General features: G+C 33.7%; 1 protein-coding gene across 1 annotated transcript in view; it reads right to left on the reverse strand.

Moving 5' to 3' along the window:
* RYR3 (ryanodine receptor 3) overlaps positions 1–24,118 on the reverse strand; it is a 233,215-nt gene that overhangs the window by 113,820 nt on the left and 95,277 nt on the right. Inside the window, exons 21-39 of the mRNA XM_055716387.1 lie at positions 23,746–23,962; positions 23,446–23,550; positions 21,826–21,929; positions 21,293–21,376; positions 19,393–19,552; positions 18,827–18,974; positions 17,683–17,888; positions 16,786–16,960; positions 14,908–15,116; positions 13,481–13,665; positions 12,714–12,750; positions 12,204–12,364; positions 11,531–11,696; positions 7,920–8,006; positions 7,316–7,542; positions 5,463–6,264; positions 4,746–4,946; positions 4,071–4,173; positions 46–183 (exon numbers count right to left, since the gene is read on the reverse strand). Of these exons, the coding sequence (XP_055572362.1) occupies positions 46–183; positions 4,071–4,173; positions 4,746–4,946; positions 5,463–6,264; positions 7,316–7,542; positions 7,920–8,006; positions 11,531–11,696; positions 12,204–12,364; positions 12,714–12,750; positions 13,481–13,665; positions 14,908–15,116; positions 16,786–16,960; positions 17,683–17,888; positions 18,827–18,974; positions 19,393–19,552; positions 21,293–21,376; positions 21,826–21,929; positions 23,446–23,550; positions 23,746–23,962 (3,515 nt within the window). The remainder of the gene's footprint in view (positions 1–45; positions 184–4,070; positions 4,174–4,745; positions 4,947–5,462; positions 6,265–7,315; positions 7,543–7,919; positions 8,007–11,530; positions 11,697–12,203; positions 12,365–12,713; positions 12,751–13,480; positions 13,666–14,907; positions 15,117–16,785; positions 16,961–17,682; positions 17,889–18,826; positions 18,975–19,392; positions 19,553–21,292; positions 21,377–21,825; positions 21,930–23,445; positions 23,551–23,745; positions 23,963–24,118) is intronic.

The following is a 24,118-nucleotide window of genomic DNA, read 5'->3' on the forward strand; positions in this document are numbered from 1 at the left end:
TTAGCACTTGCATCACAGAAGTATTTATGTGGAAAGAAAACTTACTAGGAGATTTCTCTTCTTCCTCCTTAGGTTCTACTTTTGCAGTTTTTGGTGGACCTTTGATTTTGTACATTAATGAACGGAGTTTTCCAGTCAAGGAGGAATCTTCCTCTTCCTCTTCCTCCTCTTCTAGTGGAATACCTTAGCAAATAATAAAACTGGTTAGAAACAAAACTCAACTTTTGAAAATTAACTCTTTCAGTATTTAAACAATACCAAAATACCTACAGGACTTTTTTTTAAACCATCAAATTTCATACAGGAAAAGCAAGGTAGTAAGGCCAGTAGCGTTAATAAGTTAGCTACAGTAACACCCATCAAATTAAGTTTATTTCAGTACACATACTCCTTATATCCATATTTATAGTAACATTTTTCAGTATTATGACCAAAGAGGTGGTATTCTTGGAAGATTCTACTATGGCAATTAATTTTGACTCAGCGTCATATCCGTTTAAATATGTGAGCCTTTATTTCATATTGCAGAATGTAAGCTAAAGAAGGAAACATATGGCTGTATGTCACAGTATAACACAATTTTTCAGTCAAGGTATATAGCACTCATAAACAAATATATTAACTGAATTTAAATCTGTAATAAGGCAGATGTCCAGAGATTACACCAGTAATAGATGTTTTTCAAGAAAATGTGTACGATGAGATGGGATGTCATTTTACAAGATAGTTTAATACAGTTCAGTTCACTGCATTGCTTCACAACCATTCAAAGCATTTAAAAATCTATCACACCTCTTAGTGATGATCACATACCACATGTGTTATGTGCAGAAGCACAGAACATCTAAGCAGGTTCCCTTCAGACCAGAGCTAATTGTGCTGAACTGAAATGTAAGCTTTTGCTGTTTGGCTGCTGGTCAAAGTGAAATTGGGAAAAGGAAAAGATTTCCAGATAGAATACTGAAGAGATACAAGCTGCAGCAGAGGAAATAGGATAATCTGCAGAGGTTAAAACTGGTATTAAAAAAAGAAACTAAAGAAAGGAACGGAAATCTGAAACGTGGTATTAGGTTGGAGAAACTTTGCCACTGCCAGCTACCAAGGGCAAGGAGTTAAAGTTATGACTAGGAGTGACTAAGAAGGACATTCAGAGGTGGCGGGAAAGAATGAAAGAACTAGAAATTGAAATTGGAGACTATGTATGGAATTTAAGGATAGGGTAAATGAGACTGGCAGGGCAAATTAAAAAAAAAGCAAAATGAATGAAGGAAGGCTACAGTCAGTCTGGAAACAGTAAGAACAGGAAGCACAGCCAATAAGGAGAGGAAAGAGAGAGTAGACAAGGCTGATAAAGAATGCAAGAAACTCTGGCGTTGAAAAAAAAGCTAAGCCCTGGAAGCAAGAGACAGACACTGGGAGAACTCTTGGAAGTAGAAATGGGCAGACAAGAAGAAATGCACTGGAATAATGAGGCAAGACTGTTGGACCGGAGGAGATGGAGTCTGTGACTGCTCCAGATGGGGTCTCACTCACTGCTCCATATAATTCTTCATTCATTTTGCATCCTCTTAGAACTGCAATCTATTTGGAAGCCGACCATCTCGTGCTACTGGCTAACCACTTAATTCAAGTGGCAGAGGTCTGTGCACTGGAACAGATGGTTCCAACCCAGATAAGCGTCAATTTGATATTATGCAATAAAATCTGTTGTAAATTTGTTTGTTTTGTTTATAACCAAGAAATTACACACAAAAATTATGATAGAGGACTATTATTTTGCTGAAAAAATTAACCACTCAGAGTTAGGACATGCTAGGATTAAGACTGCCTGAGTAACTTTAATTCAGACTATTTGTGTATATTCATTATGAAGCAGCCTTTAATTACTTGATTGCATACATATTTTTCCACTTAGACTGAAAAGTATACTTAGTATTAAAAAGCTGATTAAATATTCCAAGCACAATTCCTATTCATTTTATCAGCAGCTGTGATTGCTTAGTACTGATCTTCAGGACTAAGTCAGGACACAGATAATGAGAACCATGAGAACCACAGCGACCACCTATGATGATAAATCTGTAAAAGGCAATGAATATGGTTTTGTTTAGAATCCAGAGGATCATTAAACTATTTTAATCATGAGACTGTGCTTTCTCTGTCTTCAGTCTCTCTTTCATTCAACATACACATGTATATTGCAGTAAACAATAATAAAAGTGTACCCCTATAAAGAAAAAAAACACCCCACAATCACTAGGGTTTCACCTCATGAAAAGATGTAGAGTGATCAAGAAATAAGCTAAGTGAATACCAGCAACAAGATGTCAGGGTAAAATAAATATATTGCAGAGTTAAGATATTTCTAAGTTGGGAGTCTTCCATAATCTTCATCCTGGAGTCTCAGAGAACTGTCTAATGCCAAATAGGCATTATCTTTGAAAACCAGAGGTCAAATAAAGCACTAAGTGACTGAATAATGGAGATGACAGTATCTACCTTAATAAAGATGGGGAGAAAGAGTAGCAGCTACAAGGGTATTAAGTACTCACTTTAACCCCTAAAGAAAAATGCTGGAATGAAAGAAATAGGTTTTGGTAAGCACTTAGAAGCAAGGATGAATAACGATCAACACAGGGTTGTCAAAACCTAATTAGGTTAAACCAAGTAAATTTCCACCTATGATATAGGTAACCTTACAGATACAAATCTTGATTTTAAGAACTAAAACCATCTTATACAATATCCTCAGCAATAAGCTGATGAAACACAACCTAGGTACCCGCTTACTCATCTTTGGCTGAGGCTAACGCTGAGGTACTTGAAAAATGGTAATTGGCTTATCACAAAATCACAGCTTGATGGTTGCTGGAAATTCTAATAGGATACTCAGAAACAGCAGCACAAGATGATAGCAGAAGCCCTAACGATATCTGCACAGAATGGTATGGGAGGCATCACAGCTATCAACAGAAATCACAAACTGTTAATTACAGGTCACTAAAAGAATCCAATTGCATGAACTGGGTAAAACTGGGTTTAGGGATAATCAGTGAAGAAAGAACTAGCAGGCTGTATTAGTTAATATTTAAAAGTGACCTCAAGCAAACAGAAGGAGGCAGAAACTATTAAGATTACCATGCTTTTCCTGGGGATGAACTCGAGGTCTGCCAATTCACTGTAATGACTCAGTCTCCTTCATCTTGGACAAGATGGATGCCATCAACCATAGGACCAAGAAATGCACTGGAAGAGTAACTACCAGTATATCTACCAAGTAGGTAGATAAGAAAATGCTTTGTATACTAGTTTTAACTGCATAGTTATTAAGAATGAGCAGTAATAACTAGATGACTCAGCCTATAAATGTAAGTATCATTATAAATGGACTAAAAATTCCATTTTTCTCTTGATTAGATTAATATCTTAATAGTCTAACAAAATAATTTTGGCATCATACATAAAATGTGATTTCTTAGCCCACACAAATTGCACAGGCTATCTGACATAGCTCACCCTTGAGGATACCCTAAGGAAATTAAAATTCAATGACTGGGGCAATTCAAGCTGTAATCTGCAGTGTAATAGTGTTTTATAATGATTGACCATCACAGCTGTGTATACACCAGGAAACTAAGCTAAAGCAGTAGTAGCAGCAGCCCTCATACAGTGTTTTTTATTAAATTTTCTCGTTCTCAACTTCACAGCAATAATGCTCTTTCAATATCTTTTATCTTCTTGTACACATACACATGTCTATATAAATCTTTTAAGGTAATTCAGCCTGCTTGTCTGGATAATTTTTATTTTCCCCATTAATTCTAAAATTGCTATACAAATAGAATACTACCCGGTATTAATTTAGTAGATATATAACAATGAAAAACTAAAACCATGCACAGGTTTCCCATATGTTTGTAAATGCATCAGTTTGTCAGAAAAGTCACCACGTAAACAGTAATACATCTAACAAAAAAACCTCATCCTATTTTTTTTTAACTCATTTGTTCTTTTTTCACTTAAAGTGTCAAAAAGACAAGCAAAAAACGTAACAAAACCTTGCCACTCACCACAGTGAATTAGAAGATCATCATGAAATTCATATAACTCATCCCGAATCTCCTCTGGACAGGGACAATCCTCTCCAAGTTGAAAATTCAGCAACATATTAATCTTTAAAGGGAATAAAACAGAGTTAAAAAGCTCAGATAGCCAAATACATATTCTAATATATAGCCATACTTTACCTCTTTATAATCAAATTGACATAAAACATAGATTTCTAATACAGCTTAAAGGAAATAACAAAGCGGTGGTACTTTGTAACCTTTACAATTAACATCAAAATACAGTTACACGCAACAAAGCTGTTACCTGGAGGTATAAAAGACTATTTCCACCATATAGATTTCAGCAAAACAATAACTTCATGCTAACTGCTGGCAAGTAAAATTGTCAAATTATCATCATCTTGCAGTACTGGATGAATCTCGGCTCCTCAGTATTGGGCAGTAATGTTCAATTTTTCTACACTGTTGAGAAGTCCTAAGTCAACTGGTTTAGAGCTTGAATTCTGGAGTAAAGGTATAAGGATTCTGACATTCAATATTTTGTGGCATCTTAATAAATTTTATTTCAAATTCAACTTTGCTTCTCTAGCAGTTCCAATGGTAGTTTAGAAGTCAGAACTCTATCATCACAAAGACTTTTTTTACCTTTAGATTCAACTATTTGTTTAATATTACCTGTTCTTGAGGAGGAGACCGAAATTCTTTTGTCTTCTTGGCAGTCAAAGCAGCAGACATGTTCAAGGCTTGCATGAGTTCATTGTACCTATATTTCTGATTATATTGTAATTTTGATACATAACGGTCCGCAAATGATACAATTGCTTCCACTCTATGTTGTAGCTCACAGTCACAGAAGTAATTGAGTAAATGACACATCTAGGATAGAAAAACAGACAAGTTCAACAGTTTAACAGACTGACCGGGGAAGAACTGCAGTGGACACTATAGACTGAAACAGACTGTAAAAATGAGAGGCTTTTTCCCCCCCCCCATATTTTCTTTTAACACTGTAAAGTTGACAAATCTATAAATTTTATTATCTGATTGATAATATTATATTGCATTCACAGTCTTTCACTCCATGAACTCAAAACATGTAGAAATCACAGAATCATAGAACAGTTTGGATTAGAAGGGTCCTTTAAAGATCACCTGGTCCAACCTTCCCTCCTATGAAATAGGTAGGTATTTGCATATCTATTTTGAGCGTCAATAAACATGTAGAAAGAATTGCATCATCATCAGATTTGGTTATTAATGTGAGGTTATAGGGTGAATTGGAATAAAGGTCTTCAGCATTTCAAATTTTACAAACTACGGAACAGACAAAAAGCACTACCTTCCTTTCATCAATAGCAGAACATATGTAATACATTCATATTAAATGGTCACCTGAAGTTTAACAGATTCTGGTAATCTTGTCTGCAATAAGCCCTTTGCAGGTGCTTTTGTTTCTTTTATTGCTTTCTCCCCAGCTTCTACAGCTTTTTCTTCAACTTGCGTAACTTCTTCCTTCTCTGTCCTCTCTTCTGTTTCTTCCTTGTGATCTCCAAACACACTAGGATCAATGAGGAGTAACACCTGCTTCACATCATCATCATCAAAAACCCCCATTATGAGTAATGTTGCTATCAGTTTAAGAACAGGAACAAACTGGAATGCAACCTGTCCTCCAACAGGATCTCGTATATGACTACCACTACACTGTACTGCCTCTGTTAGCATACTTATGGCCTTGGATTTAAGTGTATCAAGGGGTATCTCTGGGCTGGATGTCTGACGTTCTTCACTGGTCGCAATAAAGCATGGAGTAGAAAAATTAAAGCCTGGTTTCAGACAAGTGCTAAGCCCTACTCCAGGTAAACCGTGCTTCTTTGTTTCATCAGGATATAATTTAATAGTTCGAGTTTCATCTGTAACTGGAATGATAAATTCATTGTTCATCATGAGTTTGGCTTGCTTGGCATGCTCCAAATGAATACTAATGAGCAAGTCATAGAATCCAGAACGCAGGAGTCCAGGTAAGTATTGATTATCTATAGTAAAAAATAGCTGAGATATGTCCACATGGCTACAAAGCGCATAGGCAACTCTAGTGTTACCTAGAGCACTAACTGAGCTATAGAGTTTTAAAGTGTGGTAGTGAAACTTCATCAAATCTTCTTGTTCACATAGTTCCAAAATATCAACGCATCTGTCATGAAATAAAGAAACAGAACACCAGTCAATTTCATTAATAATTATTTTGTAAAAGAAAAGTTTTATAATCTCTGCAGATTTTGGTCAGCTCCATTTTAAACCATTAATATTAAGATTGGTACTGACTAATCTTAACATGTGCATCATTAAACCACAGTAAACGGTGGCAATAATTTGATGAGATTATTTACAAGTACTCCTCCATAGGGGAAAAAAAAAAGAAAAAAAAAAAAAAAAAGGAAAATTGTAATATAGAGAAGGTTCTTTGCAAGCTATAGTAAAGTAGAGCTTGTTTTTAAAAGAAATATATTTGGAATGCTGAAACTCTGCAGTAATACTGTCACTGAACAGTGCCTTTATAGTTGAGGATCTCCATTTCATTTTTTCCACAAAAGACAGTATTTTTTACTCTTTTCTTGAATTCAGCTTTATTAACAAGAAATAAAAATGCTTACTGAATTATTAAAAGAAGCTGCAAAATAACTGATAAAAGTACAGCAGTTAATTTATCTTTCTGCTATGCTTTTGCTTACAGTTTGCTTTGTCACTGGTTACATTATTTTGTATTTAGATACATCTTTATTATCCTCATTCTGAAGATAAAACCCAAAGAAAATCTAAGAAAGTCAATAAGAACATAAAAACTTAATTCATGTAAATTCAGAGCAGATGAAATAGGAACTGATTACATGTTTTTATTACAGAAAAAAAATCAGCAAAATAGTACTTGCATGTTCTTTATATTGGTTTTCTGGAAGCTGAAAAATCTCTATGTTTAAAGATCTAGAGATTTAAGAGATATTATTTTGTAATTTAAATAAAATCATTTTTTCTCTATGTATGGAAATGTCATCACATGGCATTAAAATTATTCAGCCTCTTGCACCTACTTAAATTTAATGAATATGATATAGCAGATAAGATCAGAGATTCTAAACAACTCTAGTGCAAATATTCTCCAAGGCAGGTTTATCCAATACCCAGATAGCAGCTTTCCAATAGACATTTTGTCCACACCAAGTCACTATAGTTCCTCCCAAATGTACCTATTTTCTTCTGGGATATGAAGTGCCATCATCTGCAAAGGTTCCAAACACTGCACAATCCAGCCATGACGTTCACTGACACGCTCAGTTTCTACTTTTAGAAAGCTGTTTGGCATCCTGCTCCATAACACAGGTGTAATTGTTTGCACATCAAGGCGAGGGGGACACTGAGGAACAGGATTTCTTTCTTCACTTTTAAAAATTGCTGCTGATAAAGGCATGGTATTCTGAAACAAATAGGCATAGTCAAATTATTTTTCTAACATCTAATTATGAATAAACTTATAATACCAAAAGGAAGTATAACTAACTGATAGCAAAGAACTCACAGAAATATATGTTATTGCAATAAACAAAATCCATTAAAACTCCCCCAACTTTAAAGGTGTTCTCCCCAAATAACTTTAGTTTGTTTTGACAAATGCAGTTCAGATTTGTTGAACAATTAACTTCATTTAATATTTACATTTACAGAAATGTATGTAGAAATCAAATAAGAAGTCATGCCATTAATTCAGTCTTCCTAAACGAATTCAACTGAGCAGGAATTTCCATGGAAATAAACAGATTTAAAAGAGCACCATTGTAGAAAATTGTATTGTACCTTTAATTTACCAAGTTCAAACTGAACCAAGTTAGTGCTCGTAGGCTGTACAAAAGTTGCTGGAAAAAGCTTTGTGTTTGGTTCAACCTAGAAGAGAAATAAGATTAAAAAAATTAAAAATTAACAAAGCAACAAGGATCTCCTGCCAGAACATGACATGATATAAAATAAATACTATATACCTTACACTTCATATACACATCAAATGGCTGCAGTCATTGTATTAAAGTGTTGACTACCTGTAGTTTACCTCTAACACAGTAAATCATTTGCTGAGTTATCTTTATAGGTCAACCTAACTTTCAGGCAGGTATGTCTGCTGCCTTATGTGCTCTCAACACCCATAACAAGAATTTTGGTAACACTATGTGCTGATCCTTCTTACACATATCCAAACCCAACACCTCATTCTAGAGCAGCTCCTTAAAAATCCAGCCACTTTGCAGCTACATAAGTATGCTCTTGTTCTAGGAAAAGCATCTACAACACAGACCAAAGGTAGAATACAGCTTTTTAGACCACCACAAATCTTTTAGAGTTTTTTCACACTTTATGCTGGGCAAAATAATTCACTACCAAAAAAGCTCAAAAAATATTTCTAAGAAAGAGGTAACCAGAGGGGATAATAAGAGGGTGAAAGTGCATTTGATCTGGATAGGGCAAATCTTTATTTCCTATTAAGGTAAATTTCTGTATTGAGTAAATTTCTGATTCATATTCCAAGAAGAATGTATTTTTTTAAAGATCTCAAAGATCTCTTTATTTCCAGGCTCAGCATTTGTCTCCAGTCTTACAAAATTACAGTGAATCACTAAATGACAGTGCTGCAATTTTAAAGTGTCTGGTTGGGTTTGGGATTTCTTCGACAGCTACATTATCCTTATTTCCCCATTATAGCTGCACTCAAAGTACACGTCAGGTAACACTAGTTTATTCTGAAGAATTCTCTACAAGATCACTCGCCCCTACTGCCATGAAAAAAAAAAAAAAAAGTTAAAACATACTTATAGGACAGTATATTATTTGAAGGATTTCAGTGCTCCAGGGTAGCTGACAAAAGGTACAGTCTATGCAATCAATTCAAGGTTTTAGGAGTTCAATTAAATATTTTAATCACATTATTATGTACTTTGTGTATTATGCCTATATATTATACACACTAAGTACAATTACAATGTTTATGCTGTTGTGGAGTATAACTCCTAACTTTGAGGATAGCATATTATCAAAAATTGCAAAACAATGAACAGTCACAAAAAAGAAATTAAAAATTTATATTCTTTTAGATGAGAAAACAGCTCCAAAACACAACATAACTTAAACAAAATGTAAAATAATACCATATACAAAAAAATCTGTATACAAAATAAAGTTTTTTCAGAACTATAACTATTGGGATAGACAAAATAATGCAGGGCCAGGAGTGTACATTTTAATCTTTTTTATAAGAAAAAAAAACCCACAACCCCAAATCCAGAAACAAAAGGTATCCTGGACTGAAAGACACTACCCATAAAATGTGTCTTTTATTTCATTAAATCCTGGAAGTAACTGACCAAGACAATATAACTCTTAGTCTCCAACCAAAGATAGACATTTCCTAGTAAAAGTAACTGAATTTGTAAATTCTAATCTTGCTTGAAGGTCAGAAAACCATTACTAACTCAGAATAAAATAAAACACTTTGTAAACCAATATTTAAGATTGGCCTGAAAATTAATGGCATAATCTCAAATATATATGTATACACTATCTTTTGTTTATGTTGCTAATATAGAAAGTGGTTTTTTTCTAAATATCACCATTACATTCAATAGTTAGATTAAGAACTACAGCAAAATTCATTTCTTCTCTTTGATATGTTGACCTGTAGGCCATTTAGAATGAAAACAGCATACAAATATTGTCCCTCTACTTCAGTTAAGAAAACTGAAAAGTGAAAATAGTTACAAGATTAGAGTAATTATCCTGTAGCCTCTAGACCGGACAAATATCAATCATTTGCTGCACTTTGGGTAAGAGGTCTAAGATGTATTATAATATTTTAAAGACTTTATTTTATGGTAAAAATATTCAAGAAATGAAAATGAAAACTACATAAAACTATTTGCACTACTTTAAAAAATAGAGAAAAGAAATTACTTGAAATAAACAAAAGTTGAGAAATATTTCACCCTCACATATAACACTCCTGTTGGAATATACCACTGTATCTTACAGCAAGCGCTGGGTGTTCTCATTTTTCAACAGACCAGGTTCTAACAGGTTTACTGAAAAACAATTCCAAAAGCAAATCCAGGTATTTTTTCCGTCGAAAAGACAAGCAACAGAAGAGAAATAATTGTATTTTCTGAGATTATTTTAAATTTTAAATTTACTACAAAGGATGCAGTTACATTAATTGCAAGTCATAAGAGGAAAAACCTGAAAGTGTGTTTTACACTAAAAGCAATAACAGGCATCTTCTACATCTATATTTTCCTAGATTTCTTTGCAAAATTAGAAAAACAGATAAAGGTTGTTCTGTGGAAAAAAAACCAACCCAACAAGCTTCCATGGTTTTGTTCAGAAGCTGTCATATTAATTTGTATCTAGCTAAAAAACAGCAAAGCATGGGGCTTAAGCACTTTCATCTCCTGTGTTCTTTCCCCAGGTGGTTGACATTTAATAACCTCTCAGCATAATACGGAAGTCTGACCACTCATAAAATATACCAAAATCACACCTGCCAGATCATCTCCCACCCCCATTTCACAGGCTGCGTGCAACTCTGCTGCATTCATTTCCAATGGAGTCAGTACACAAAGTTTCATGAAATTTAGTTGAATAACATCTAAGTTTTATCTGTATTACAAATCTGCGGGTTTTTTTGTTGACACAAAATAAAGTGATGTATGGTTCCTAAGAATGGAGAATCTCTTCCACAGTGGATGCTCTCCCATGGACAACTGATCTAACTAAGAGCAAATGTCATCAATCTGGTGCTGAAAACTTCTGTCAACTACTGATCCATTTGTGTAATGACTCCAGGTTCTGAGAACATTAATTGCATTTAGGAGCCACACCATTTATTTTGGTTTACATATTAACGCATATTTGAATTTTGGGGTTTGAAACTTATCAAATCACAAGATCTCCAAATCATAGCTACCTGCAGAAGGCATAAACCCTGGTAATAATATACTAGATTTATTTTCTCAATCCATTCCAAAAATCACTATATCTGAAGTCTAATTTTGACTTCATTCTAATTTAAATAATTATTTTCCCGGTATCATATATCAGAATTAGTTGACAAAAAATATTTAAAAGAATAATGTTATAAATCAAGATTCTGAACCATGAGAATTAGGAGGTAAAAAAATATTTTTTCTGAACATATCTACCAATAGTCCTTCCTCAACATTTGAAAAAAAAACTAAGAGTTTGGGAAAACGTAGCCTTACATAAGAGAAAGAGAGGGAAAGAAGGATAAAACAGAATAATATGGGGAAACATGTTATTGTCACATGAATAGTGTTCACTTAGATTTCTGAACCAGAAAAAACAATTTTAAAATTTTCATCAAAATGACCAGCTTACTATAAAGCTTCCTGAAAATCTGATAATACCTGATAACAAGTGCCAAGCTCTTTTCCATTGGCTGTGAATGACAACATTCCAGTAGCCAGGTCAACAAAGCATCCAATTTCTAAATCAACATTACTGCGACCTGATCTCTGGGAATTAGCAATTACATCTCCTCCCCAAACCATATAGCAGTTGCTGCGCTTCACACTGAAAGAACAGCAAGAACAAAACAAAACAGGTCACACTGAAGTTGTCTAAGTATTCAGTGAAGATATACTTTTAAATGCAGTAATAGTTAGAGATCCACAAAGGTGCTCGTGCTGCTATTAGTTTTGTTTTCTATTAACAACACTCCTTTTTTAAAATAATGTAAACATCATGAGTAAGGGATCAAACTAAGTGTACCTTTATCTTTTCCCCTTTTTTTCTAATTATGAAAGAAATTCACATGCTCCCATGTGCTTATGTAAGACATATTAAAACAAATAAGATTCACCCACAGTGACCAAATAAGGATGTTAAAAAAAAGAAGCATCAAAAACATTCTTTCAAACAGAACATTAATGATAAATATACTCACTTTAACAAGTCTATGTGAAATACATTCATACATAAATAAGCACAGAACACACAGTATCATCTAGCTTGCAAATAATTCACTTTTGAAAATGGCATTAAAATATAATCTTTAATAAGTGATAAATAAATCCATACCTTTCATGAACCCTGCCTCTCTCATCACCTAAAGTAACTGTCACTGTACAGTTTTTATTTAGGTCAAAATTCTCACTGTAAAAATGATAGTCTGGTGTTACCCAGCCAACCCAGACAGAGGATGGGTCCTGGCCAGCAAATATCCGTAATGAATAAAAATACTGAAAAGAGGAAAAGAACATATTAGTAATAGAAATCTAAATTATTTTATTAAATAATACTCAAATGGTGTTTAAAAAGCCTCCTATATATCAAACTTTAATAATATTAATTCATATTCTATTAGTAAGTAATCTAAAATGCTTAGAAATAAAAAAAAACACCACAGACAAGTGGTTTAAGAGAGTGAGGTTTATATCTCAAGTCATACAACTGTGGGCATTGTTATTTATACAGTGTTATAGCAAATGATTAAAAAGACTTCTTTCAACAGATCAGTTTCTAATAAACATGTTACCACAACTCAATCTACTTAAAGTAAGAACTAAACATCTCAACATATTTACTTACTGTAGTAGAAGGAGCAGCAATTTCTTGACTGTGCTTTCTAAAGACAAAGAAACACCAATAAATCAGGTTTGTTTGTTTTTTTTTAAAAAAGATGTAAAAGCGTACTCATTATTAAATTAAGTGTACTTACAAGCTAATTCATATTTGCTGGTTACTGAGTATGCATGAGTAAACTAAGTATGCAAAGACTGTACAGGATACAAATATACACTCAAAAGTTATTGCAGTTAAGGTGGAGGGGGAGGAAGTGATAAATATACAGCAGTTAACTAAAGATTAAGGCAATGCTGGAAGGTGCTGAACTTAGTAGTACATAGTACCTTTAAAAAAATCTGTCCCACAATCTTTTTCCTTTGAACGGATTAGTCACTTTTCCAATAACAATGAGATACTGAACATGTAGATGAACATTAAACCAGTGGACAAAAGATTCTGAGCTGGTTTTCCAGCTTGGCTGAAGAGCTCTGCAAATTCCAGTGATTTTGAAAGGGTGGCAGCTGCTTAGGAACGAATAACTATAAACCATGTGATGCACCTCTTCAGAAGCAGCTCTCTTGTTTGGATATAGCATTCTGCACCAAAGTTGTGTTATAAATTTATTGAAACCATCAAGAACAAAAAAATCTCAGTAACATGCATCCCATGCTAGTGTGTGTTTAGTGCAAAAAAAGTATGAAAACTTGAGTGTACAATAATAATAAATAATAATAGAACATATTACATTTACATTGAGAGCATGAAATATGACAACTGAAACCAAGCCTAACCGTTTTTGGAAAACATCAGATGAAGCATTTTCCACAACCATGCTGAAGTTGAATGATGAGCGGAACTCAATGGGCATACTCAAACGGCAATATATCATGTCTGAGTTGCTGTTTTGTGTGCCAAATGTTTTGTGAGTAACTTTTAACCGAGGTGGACTCTCAATGGTTCCATCAATTCTCCATATCTAAAACCAACAGAAATAATTTTAAATTAGTACAAGAAAAACACTGCAAACTGTCATTAAACAACTAGAAGATGAAATAAATGAAACAGTAAACTTAAATTTTTCAAGATTAATTCATTTCAAATCTATGCAGCTTTCTTCTTTGACAAGGAATCAAGCCTGAAGAGCAAGAGAAGCAACAGATTCAGTATGTCCTGATTACAGTACATATTTTCAAATTGTTCCACATAGCGTTTTCAAAAAAAAAAAAAAAAAGTATAATTTTCTTAAATTAATTCACTTTGAGTGCACAAGTCATCAAAATATTGCTTCATAAGCTTTCTACCACAATGAGAAATCTTCAGATTATTGTTACAAAGTCTGAGTCTGATATTATTATTTTCCCTTGTACTGAAAAAGTGTGTATGCTTTTAAACTCAGTGTTAGGAACATTTCAAAAAATTTTAAAGACAGGAATTCAATTCAAATGATCCTGATAAACTGAAAAAAATGCTTAGATCATTTAGTTGGAATGCACTGAAGTCCATTTTGTTTAAGAAGGAAATATTCAAAGACAAGTACTAGGGAATAATTGACTAAAGACCTAAATTAAAGTAAATGGCCTAGGGTTTATAGCAAAAAAGCTGATCAAGAATTCAAACATATATTTGTGGAATATATTAATACGGAATAATTTATAAAAACCACAGGATATATTATTCTGCTTTCAAGTAGATTAGTTAGGTAGTTGTGGAATTCCTATCGCTGGTGCACTGTAAAAATGAATAAAACAGATACCACTCAGTGCCAACACATTTACACTTAAACGTCCCTCAGATTAGCAAAGTAGACTAAGTCAATCTCTTTAGCTCACACTTGTGTTATAAGTGATGCTGAATTCAGCTGAACAATTTTTATATATTTAAGAAAAATGCATAGTAGAGGTCTAAAAAATGCAAGCTCACGTAAGATAGAATATTAAAATGGTTTTAAGAAATCACTATTGACATGTTTTAAGAAGCTAACCACAACAACATAAATTTGTAGGACATATAATAGAACAGATAGGTATATCCATACGAATGGTAATACTACCATAAATGAAGCTGGAGATAGACAAGATCATCTGGCATTATCTAAGTGTGACTTAATAGATTTATATGACAAATTATCTGATGACAGTAAGTATTAGTAAGGGTTTAATGTCTCAGCTTGCTAAACAAACAGTTGATAAACAGGTGTCTCCCTAACATGTAATGTTACCTCAATGTGAGGATGATTTTTTGGCACATTGACAAATGTTGGTAAGCGTTTACTAAACCACATAGCAACCTCTCGGTTCATGTTGACAGCAAAAGGTTCAAAACCTTCTTGAAGGCCGCACATTGTATAATACTTGAATGTACTGGCATCCATTCCAAGGTTCATACGACCAATCTGAGATAGACCCAGTGCACAAATGGGAACAAAACCTAAGAAAATGATACAACAATGACAAGAAAAGAAAAAAAAACCACCAACAGTAATTTATTTGGAGAACACAAGCATTCTATTTTGGATCCATCTAATGAGAACTAAACTTTAGCTCCTACAAGTAATGCACATAAAGTGACAACAGTAGCAAAGTTTTAAAGCCATCTTAAATACTAATGTCTAAGTTCAATATAAATGCTACTAAAGCCCCTCAGGACTTAGGCAATGAATGGACATTAATATTTAAATGAATGGGATACTGTGTATAAACAAATTTAACAATTGTTATTAGTAAGTATTAGTAGATTTGTGTGAAAAACAAAACAAAGTCAAGTCAAGAGGTAGTTTGTGGACTAATTTGAAAAAACCAAGATTTGCTCAAGTCAGTAATTCATTTACTAGAAGAAACAGTTATCTTCATCATTTTTAGACTAATAAACATGCCTTTATAAAATGAGTTGGACACTGAAAGACAATCTTGGCTAGACTAAGTTATTTACAAATGGAAACTATGCCCTCTGAGGGCACTGAAGGTTCAAAAGGACTTTGAGATGAGATTCCAGTATCTCAGTACATCTGTTTAAAATTTAGTAGCTGTAGCCATCAGTAGCTGTAAATTTGTTGCCAACTTTCATCCCTCCATCATTCGTGATGGAAAAATACACACTTCTTTAATGCTGGCAATTTTTATGATCTTTTGGTCATAAATTTTTTTGGTCTCCATATACCCGTATCAGCCAATAGACAGGGATGAAAGGCTGTTGAATTATTATTTCTCCATCCCTCAATAAACAGAACTTGCAGTACCTTCAGGGAAAAGCCAACAGTTCAACCTCTAAAGGAGAAATTTTCTCTCCTACACTTCAACTTTAAGCCTTCAGAAAAGCTTTCTTAAGGCAGTCCAGAGTTCTCTACCATTAGAAAAACTGTATCAATGGTCAGACCAAAAAGGGACAGTGAGCAATTGCGAAGTCTTCTGGCAATTACTAACAGGTATGAAGCTACTACTGATTGCAGGAGATATGCTTCCAAAGAAAATGTCAACTAAAAAATAAAACAAAACAGTTTGAAAATATTCCCTGCCTCCTTCAATATAGTCATGTAGATACTACTGCTCAAAAAAACCAAAGGCCAGAAGCAGAAGAGGAAAAATAGCTCAGGGATAAGTGAAATGCAGATTAGCTATGAATAGGATGGAGGAAAAAAAATTACAAATCAGACTCAATTTATGTTGCAAAGATTTGTTCTTTTGGTGCAGCCTCTTACCACATAGTACTCACTATAACCCTTACAGACAAGAACATAATACGCGTGTGCTCCAGTGAGATAATCAGAGACTACATTATCAGCTTTCAGGAATTTTTCAAGGTGCTTATTATTACCACTTCTTAACGCTGAAGTTAAGCTGTGAGTAAGTAAGCTTGAAAAAAAATTACTCATTCTGATTGTTGAAATCCCATTGATAACTATTTGTGGTTAAAGGAAAAAAAAATTAATCTGTGCCATATAAGCACTCTTAAAATAAATTTTTATGATGGTAGCGTATAGCACATCTGAAGGCTCACATCACTGAAATATGAATTCTCAGCTTACTAAACCATTATGACAGACTAGTTTTTTTCTGGGTTTTGTCTTCTTAAAACCATATAACTATAAAAAGAAAATTACCACTTTCTATTCCAAAGTCAGCAAACGCAAGTTCTGAACCTTTACTGGTTATAAGCAACTCTCCATTCAAAGTAAAGATAATGGATTTGTCATCCAAGTTTATCATACAGCCAACCACGTCTCCTGGTTGCCAGCTTCGTCCAAAGAATCCACTGCCTTGATGCCAACGCTGGCCCTAAACAAAAAAAAACATGTAAACAAAACCCCACTGTGCTAAAATTAAAAAATTAAACACAAAATAAACAAACCAAACAAATTATTTCATCTTCCAGGATCTCAAAGTAATTTGCAAACAGTACTGATCATGGCTTTCATATAATTAATGTAACTATTATCTTAGTTATTTCATTTAGAGAAAATAAGGCATCCTAACTTCAGTAACATACAAACAGCAATTCAGAACCTGGATGATACTGTTCACTGGATTCCAGTTTTCACATGTTGTGTCATTATCATCCTTCCTGTCCTTTAGGAGTCAAGTATGGGAACAAAGAATGTGCAGAAAGCAGAAAAGAGAAAAGGGAAAACAAAACTGTGGTTCTCTCTTCCAGTCATTGAAGAAAGTTTTTTATTTTTGTATAACACCACTTGTAAAAAAAAATAAATAAATAAATAAAAAAAAAGTGAATGCTCTATTTCGTTTGTGCTTATGACAGACAACTTTACTCATTTGGGTATATCCTAGGAAGATTGATTTCAACTAACACGCCTTTGTTAGCATAATTTCCATGACCAGAATCAAAATGCAGATACTATCCAGCATGAAACAGAGCTCAGAGATATCTTTATATGAACCAAAAATATTCCAGTAGTGGATCTGGAGTATACAGAAGAAATCTATACTGTAGCTCTCTGCCTAGCCCATTCATAGGTCAAGAAAGATAAAGATGTACTGACTTTGCTTCCTTCAAATACAAATGCTTGGTCATCAGCTCCCAACTCTACGTCAGGTCGACAGCCTGGCCTAGCCCAGCCAACACGCATATCTCCACCTGTCACAGCCTCAAATTCAAAGTACCACTTTCCAGACTTCACTGCATAAGACCGTTCTGCTCTGAAAAACCGTATCTTGTCAATGCTGACTTTTTCCACTGTTTGGTCAGCTGTAAAAATAGAGAAAAAAATCCACCTTTTATAATTAGATGAAACTATTAATGCCACTGTTTAGCTTTTCATCTGTCCCCAGTATTTTCTATCTCTGGAAATAGCCATTATCTACCATTGCATGTTTAAGAACCTTCATGTAAATGTTAAAAAAGGAGGAACAGTAATCAGCCTACAGAGGCTAACACATTCTAATTCTATACAGGATGAGTGATTATCTGCTATTGAGAATCAGAATATCTCAAAGTATCGCTCAGTGCAGAGCCCCAAATACAAAACTGACTCAAGGAAGTCTCAGGAATGTAAGATTACTACATGTAATGCAATCCAATGCAGTAACGCAGTATTACAATACAACAAAATACTTTCCTACACAAGTCAACACATTTAGAACATTTTAAAGCTGTTATCAAATAAGTTCTATTTTGGTTTGGGTTTTATCAAAAAAAATTACAGTGGTATAGCAAATATGAAGGAAAACTTTTAGAGTTTATGCTTTTGATTTTAATTTAAAAAAATCTGAACTTGGTGCACTTCTTGTACTGCCTTTTAAGAACAGAGTTTGACTTGAAGCAGTCAAACCTAATCTACATAGCATGTAAAAAATTCTTTTAAATTAATCCCATATTATTTTCTTTCTTTCATTTCCAAATGAAAACCATGTCCACTCACAATCCAGATTTTCTCCAATCTAAAATCATGGAGATTAGAATTATCATATCATTAACTAAAACCAATCTTTAAAAAAAAATATATATATCTGAGTAATACATAAATAATTTACAAAGTATATTTGTACCTTTCATTAAAGTTCACTGCAAAAATATACTACTACTTAATTCATATTTTATGTTTTCCCTATCTGTTTCAGTATTTTATGTTTTTTTCCCAGCACTGAGGGGAAAAAAAGGCCATGACTCTCATTGAAAGTACATACCTATCTCTTGGTCAGGTGGCTCGATACTATAACCATAGCCCGCAAATGTTCTAACAGCTTCACGGAGGCTATCTCTGTTTGATTTTTTAGTACGTTCATCTAATAATGCATATGGCACTAGCCGAGGATTACGTTTGTTCTTAAGATCCTAAAAAGGGGTTATAAAAAACGAACAAGAAAACTGTTATAACATCACAAAGATTTTATATAACGAGACAGTGTATTCTGAAATAATGTTAACTTTACAGAAGAGAAAAAATATTGAGGAAGAACAGTTCTACAAATGCAAGGCCAAATGTTAATAATATTAAAAACCTAAAGACAAGAATGAAAAAAGAAGTATGAAAATATGTTCTCATACATCCTGCAGCTATAACCATACAGTTCTGACAATCTATTCAGACTTGCATGGGCAAGGCTTCTTTTCCTACTCCCCACCCCCTCTAACTTTTCCAGACATGACATGACATTCAAGAGTTATCCTTTTATTTAATATTCCCAACTGATGTTCTAGAAAACAAAATGTCATGTTCCTTACTTATTCCAAATGCATCTGAAGTCCTTACCTGCTGAATGCCATAGGTCCATCCTTGCTTTATTCTGTCTTTTGCCCAGACATTATGTGCATTTTCTGCTAGCTTGTCAACTAGAAATTCTTGAGAAGGTAATAATTTCACTTCAGAAAGATCAAGAGGAGCAGGTTTATAACCATTTGACATCATATAACTGTAAGCCAGCAAAGGAAAACAGAGAGTCAAGATAACTCACTAATGGTATTTAAAGTTTTCTATGTGGCATTCTTCACTTTCTCTCTCCACTTTTCAATCTCCTACTCTTCCATTTCTTTGCAAAATCCCTGCATTACATTTTGTCATTGACTAGGATATAAATTGTATTCTAGTAGTCTCATTTTCCAGCTACTTACACCCTATGTAAAATTAAATGTGACCCAGATCCATATGTTCATCCATCTAAATAGTTTCTATGAAAAAAACAAATTGTTATTAAATGAGTACTCCTTCTATTTTTTTATATTTGTTATTCAAATCTTTCAAGTACTTCCTATTTTAAAGATCTCCATGATGACTCCTTATGAAATTATATTTTATTCATTATTAAGTATGGTATTTTTTGTATACTAGTCTGTAAAGATTGCATTACCATTTTTCCAACAGAAGAAAACATATTTTAACTATCGTTCTTCCCAATTTTTCATTGAATAAGTAGTTCAGTAGTTTTTTAGTAGCAGATATTACCCTCTCCAAACCTTCCACATAGTATAAAGACTGTTGTTTTAGACACATGCAGACAATGTCTTGCTCAAATGAGAGAGTTTCCATTTGCTAGGATGATTTATGTAGGCAATAGATATTTTAAGAAGAGCCAGAAACTAAGAGTTATTTGTTCTGTTATTGAAGACAATAGTATCAAAACAGAACTATGATATACTGTCTGCAGTGTGAATCTTGGGAAAAGTTGGGTTTTTTTTAATTAATGTCATCAACTGGATCAAGATTACCATCTCTCATATAATAAAACCATTCATTTTACTGCTCTTTTTAAAAAACCTCACTGCTTCTCATGGATAAAGTTGTTTCAGGAAAAAAGACATCTGTGGGTTGATAAACTGATGCAAAATGGCAACTATCCAAATCACTGTTTCTGTCTTCAAGTTTTGTTACAAGACAGAGCTTTAATCTATTCCAGGAGGACTACAGAATTCCCACAGACAATGCTAAAACACAGATGTAATGCCTGATTAATCTTTGCCACCTTTGGGGTGATTACTACTGATGATTTAAAGATGTCTAAATACAAATGATCATTCAACTGTTTTATCTCTGACTATTACAGTTTAGCTACCAAATAAAAAATAAAGCAAAAACCTGACAGTATTTTATGCAATAATCTACATATTTACATTTCCTAGAAATGTGCAACATTGTGAAAACAGCAATTTTCGCTTTTTTCCTCTTCTTTAAAGAAATGCATTAAAAATGTCTCTGGAAATGTCTGCACATTGAACAAACCTTTGTTTGGAGGGGAGGGAAGGAGAGGGTGTAAATCGAAACAGGAGTTATGGGAAAATAGTAAACCCCCTTTCAAGTAGATCAATTTACCATCATATACATATCTTATTCTTTGCTAAGTGGTAGAAAAGCACCGAGATGTTGCTTTTAACTTTGGAGTATCTATTCTAAGATCATGTAATGCAGATATAACTGTATGTGGTTTAAGTATGTGACCATTCGTGTCTCTGTGAATCACTCCACAAGATGATTTAATGCAGCAGTATTCAGTCAAGCATCATCACAGGCAAGGTAAAGGACCAACCATGTGCTCTGTAAGTCTGTATCAGGTATCGGGTTCGTATCAAGAATTTTTTAAAATGACCTTATGATGGTTTTGTGTAATTAATACCCTGTCGTTACTAGTAATATATAATAGCTATCATAAGGTACATACTTTTTAGGAAGTTTGACTTTTTTAAGATCTTCCTCAGCTGCTGGATGAGCATGAACAATGTGACATCCAAGGGCCAAAAGCGTTCTGTCAATATAAAAAAAAGGCAGTAGTGAAACCTTATAGTGCCCACCCATTTTATAAATTTATTTTGGTTTTAGAATAAATACACAGAACTAATAATATTTAAAAACAAAGGAGAAATTCAAAGCAATGGAATTTCAAAACTCAACTGTATAACTTATCAGAAATAACAAATAAAACCTTCAAAGTCTAAAAAATTAAAACCTGTGGATTTAAAATTGTGCCACTTTATTAAAACCAACAGCACTTGGTGGCGTTTTTTTCTTCATATCTCTGTAGACACAAGATATTTCTAAATTGCTCTGAATGTGTTCCTGGAACTCCTAGCAAAGTTAGCAGAACACACTTCGAATGAGATAGTCTAATGTTTTTATATCTTACAGCAGTACAAAGTGCTTGAATAAAAATAATAAAAAAATCCCACTTTATTTTCTTTTAAATTTAAAGCTCACTTGAGGGTTTCAGTTGACATTTGTAGATTATAATTCTTCTCTGTCTCAGGTAATCTTGAGAATTCCACAAGACAAGGATGATGCCTTTTATTATCATCCCGTATCTGTAACAAAGCAACAGAAAAGAGTACTTCCCTGGTACCAGATTCAGGCCAGAATCAAGAGTAAAAAAGCAGTTAATTCTTTGCAATAATAAAGACATTGTAAACAATATCATTTATCTTCTCTCAATGACAGTTACACATCATTACATAAATGAACTTCTCCATGATTCATTTATAATAGACACTGTAAGTACTCCTCCATAACCAACAAAATCAGAAAAAAATACAGCGATTTCATGTGTTCTGCATAAATACATTAAACACAAGAAAGCAGGCCTGTAAACTCAATGAACATTTCTGCTGAATGCTTGAGTAATACATGCTCAATAGAGCACAATGTGATCTATTGTACATGTTCTGATACAAAAGTCTTAATGAATCATTTGGCAATGTTTTCCAAATTCCACTGGAATAACGAAGCAGAGCATTCTTTTTCTGATATTGACATAAGTCTGAATATTTATCTGACTCTTAAACAAGTTCTTTCACTCAAGCGCTTCTATCCTGATGGTAACTAAGCCATGACATTTCACATACAAAAACATTTTCCAATTGCCAAAGCTCAGAAACATTAAAAAGGCTAGTAAAGCTCAGAATTTTAATAGCAATAACATTTTAGCAGATAGTATGATAGAGTTATTGAAGAAAAAGGTAAATCAGATCTGTAAGTAAAACCAGCAGAAGATAAGACAAGGAAAAAGATTCTTCTAAGATAGGATACAGTTGTGATGGGCACATACAGGACTATTCCAGTAAAACTGAATTTGAAAGGAAGCAAGATGAAATAATCTAAATTTAAGACAGAACGGTCTTTAGAATTTTTTATTATTAGGGGAAGGTACCGATTTTAATATAATTGTTTAATTTAATACAATATTCTGAATACAATATTTTTGGCCTACACTTTTAACTGTTTTTCATTTGGTGACATCCGTTGGACAGGGAATGCCTTGTCATACACATTTAAATAATATTGACCAGATGGTCTTACACTCTTCAAGCTGTTGGGTTGTACCACATTATATGGGATCATTATAATGGTAAGTTTTAACTGTAAATAATTAAATAAAACCCCTGAACTCTGAGGAATTTGAACTTTTACAAAAATCACCAAAAGCCTTTCTCCATTATCAACAGAAGCTAATTTCTACACTGGACTTTTTCCTTGTTATCTCTTTGATCCCTAATGTTAGAGTAACCATAGTTGAGGGCACGTATTGGCACGATTTTCAGAGGAATTCCATCTTGGTATAGCTAGTACGTTTCTCAATTAAGGTATTTTTTCAAATAGTTAACTACTTACAGTGCTAAAATATATATACCTTATTTATATTCCAAATTTGCCTTCTAACCCCTGGTTAATATCACTGTCTCCTGCCAGCTTACGTTACCAGCAATAAACGAACAGGTACAGACAACCGTTAAACACTCTGTTCAGCTTCTAAATCCAGGTTTTCTGGTAGAAGACTTAACCTACTGTAGGTGACTGTACCCAGACAGCTCATTCAAAACATACCTTGCCATATGTCCAGCCCAGTTCTATTTTGTTCATTCCCCACAGCTCATGAATATTTTCAGCTAGTTTGTCCCTGATCTTTTCAAGATGAAAAGGAAGAGCAATCTAAGAAAAGAAAATAAGAAAGGGTTCCAGTTACCACACCTTGTAGAATCAAGATCATGTAGTTCAGTTAAATACACCCCAACACACAAATGACGAATTGCTAAGAAAGGGGGCAAGCTATCTTAGATTTTATATTGTGAATTTAAATTGTGTTAAGACACCTTTTATAATCCCGCCATTGCACACTTAACATACCTGACTGGTGTCTATTGGACAAGGGATAAAGGAAGCTTGGGAGAGGAATTGTGTTGTACCCAACAAATCCCTCACTCCATCTGAATCTCTCTTATATTCTTTCACTGGCTCCAGTTTCATCTTCTCTTTTGGAAGTAATGCTTCATAACAGGGAGCATAGCCAGCAGGAGGCAGAAATTTAAACTCTCCATGACGTCCACCCAATAAAAAACGAACTCTGTGCAATTTTCAATGAAGAAATTATACTCTCAAATAGTCAGCATATATTAATAGTATAAATAAATCATTTAGAAACTCAAGCATTTATTCGAATAGCATTTACAAAAATGCAGGTGTATTTATTTCATGCTTTGACAAATACCAGAGTAACCAA

Source organism: Falco cherrug, chromosome 7 (assembly GCF_023634085.1).
Source record: "Falco cherrug isolate bFalChe1 chromosome 7, bFalChe1.pri, whole genome shotgun sequence".
NCBI lineage: Eukaryota > Metazoa > Chordata > Aves > Falconiformes > Falconidae > Falco > Falco cherrug.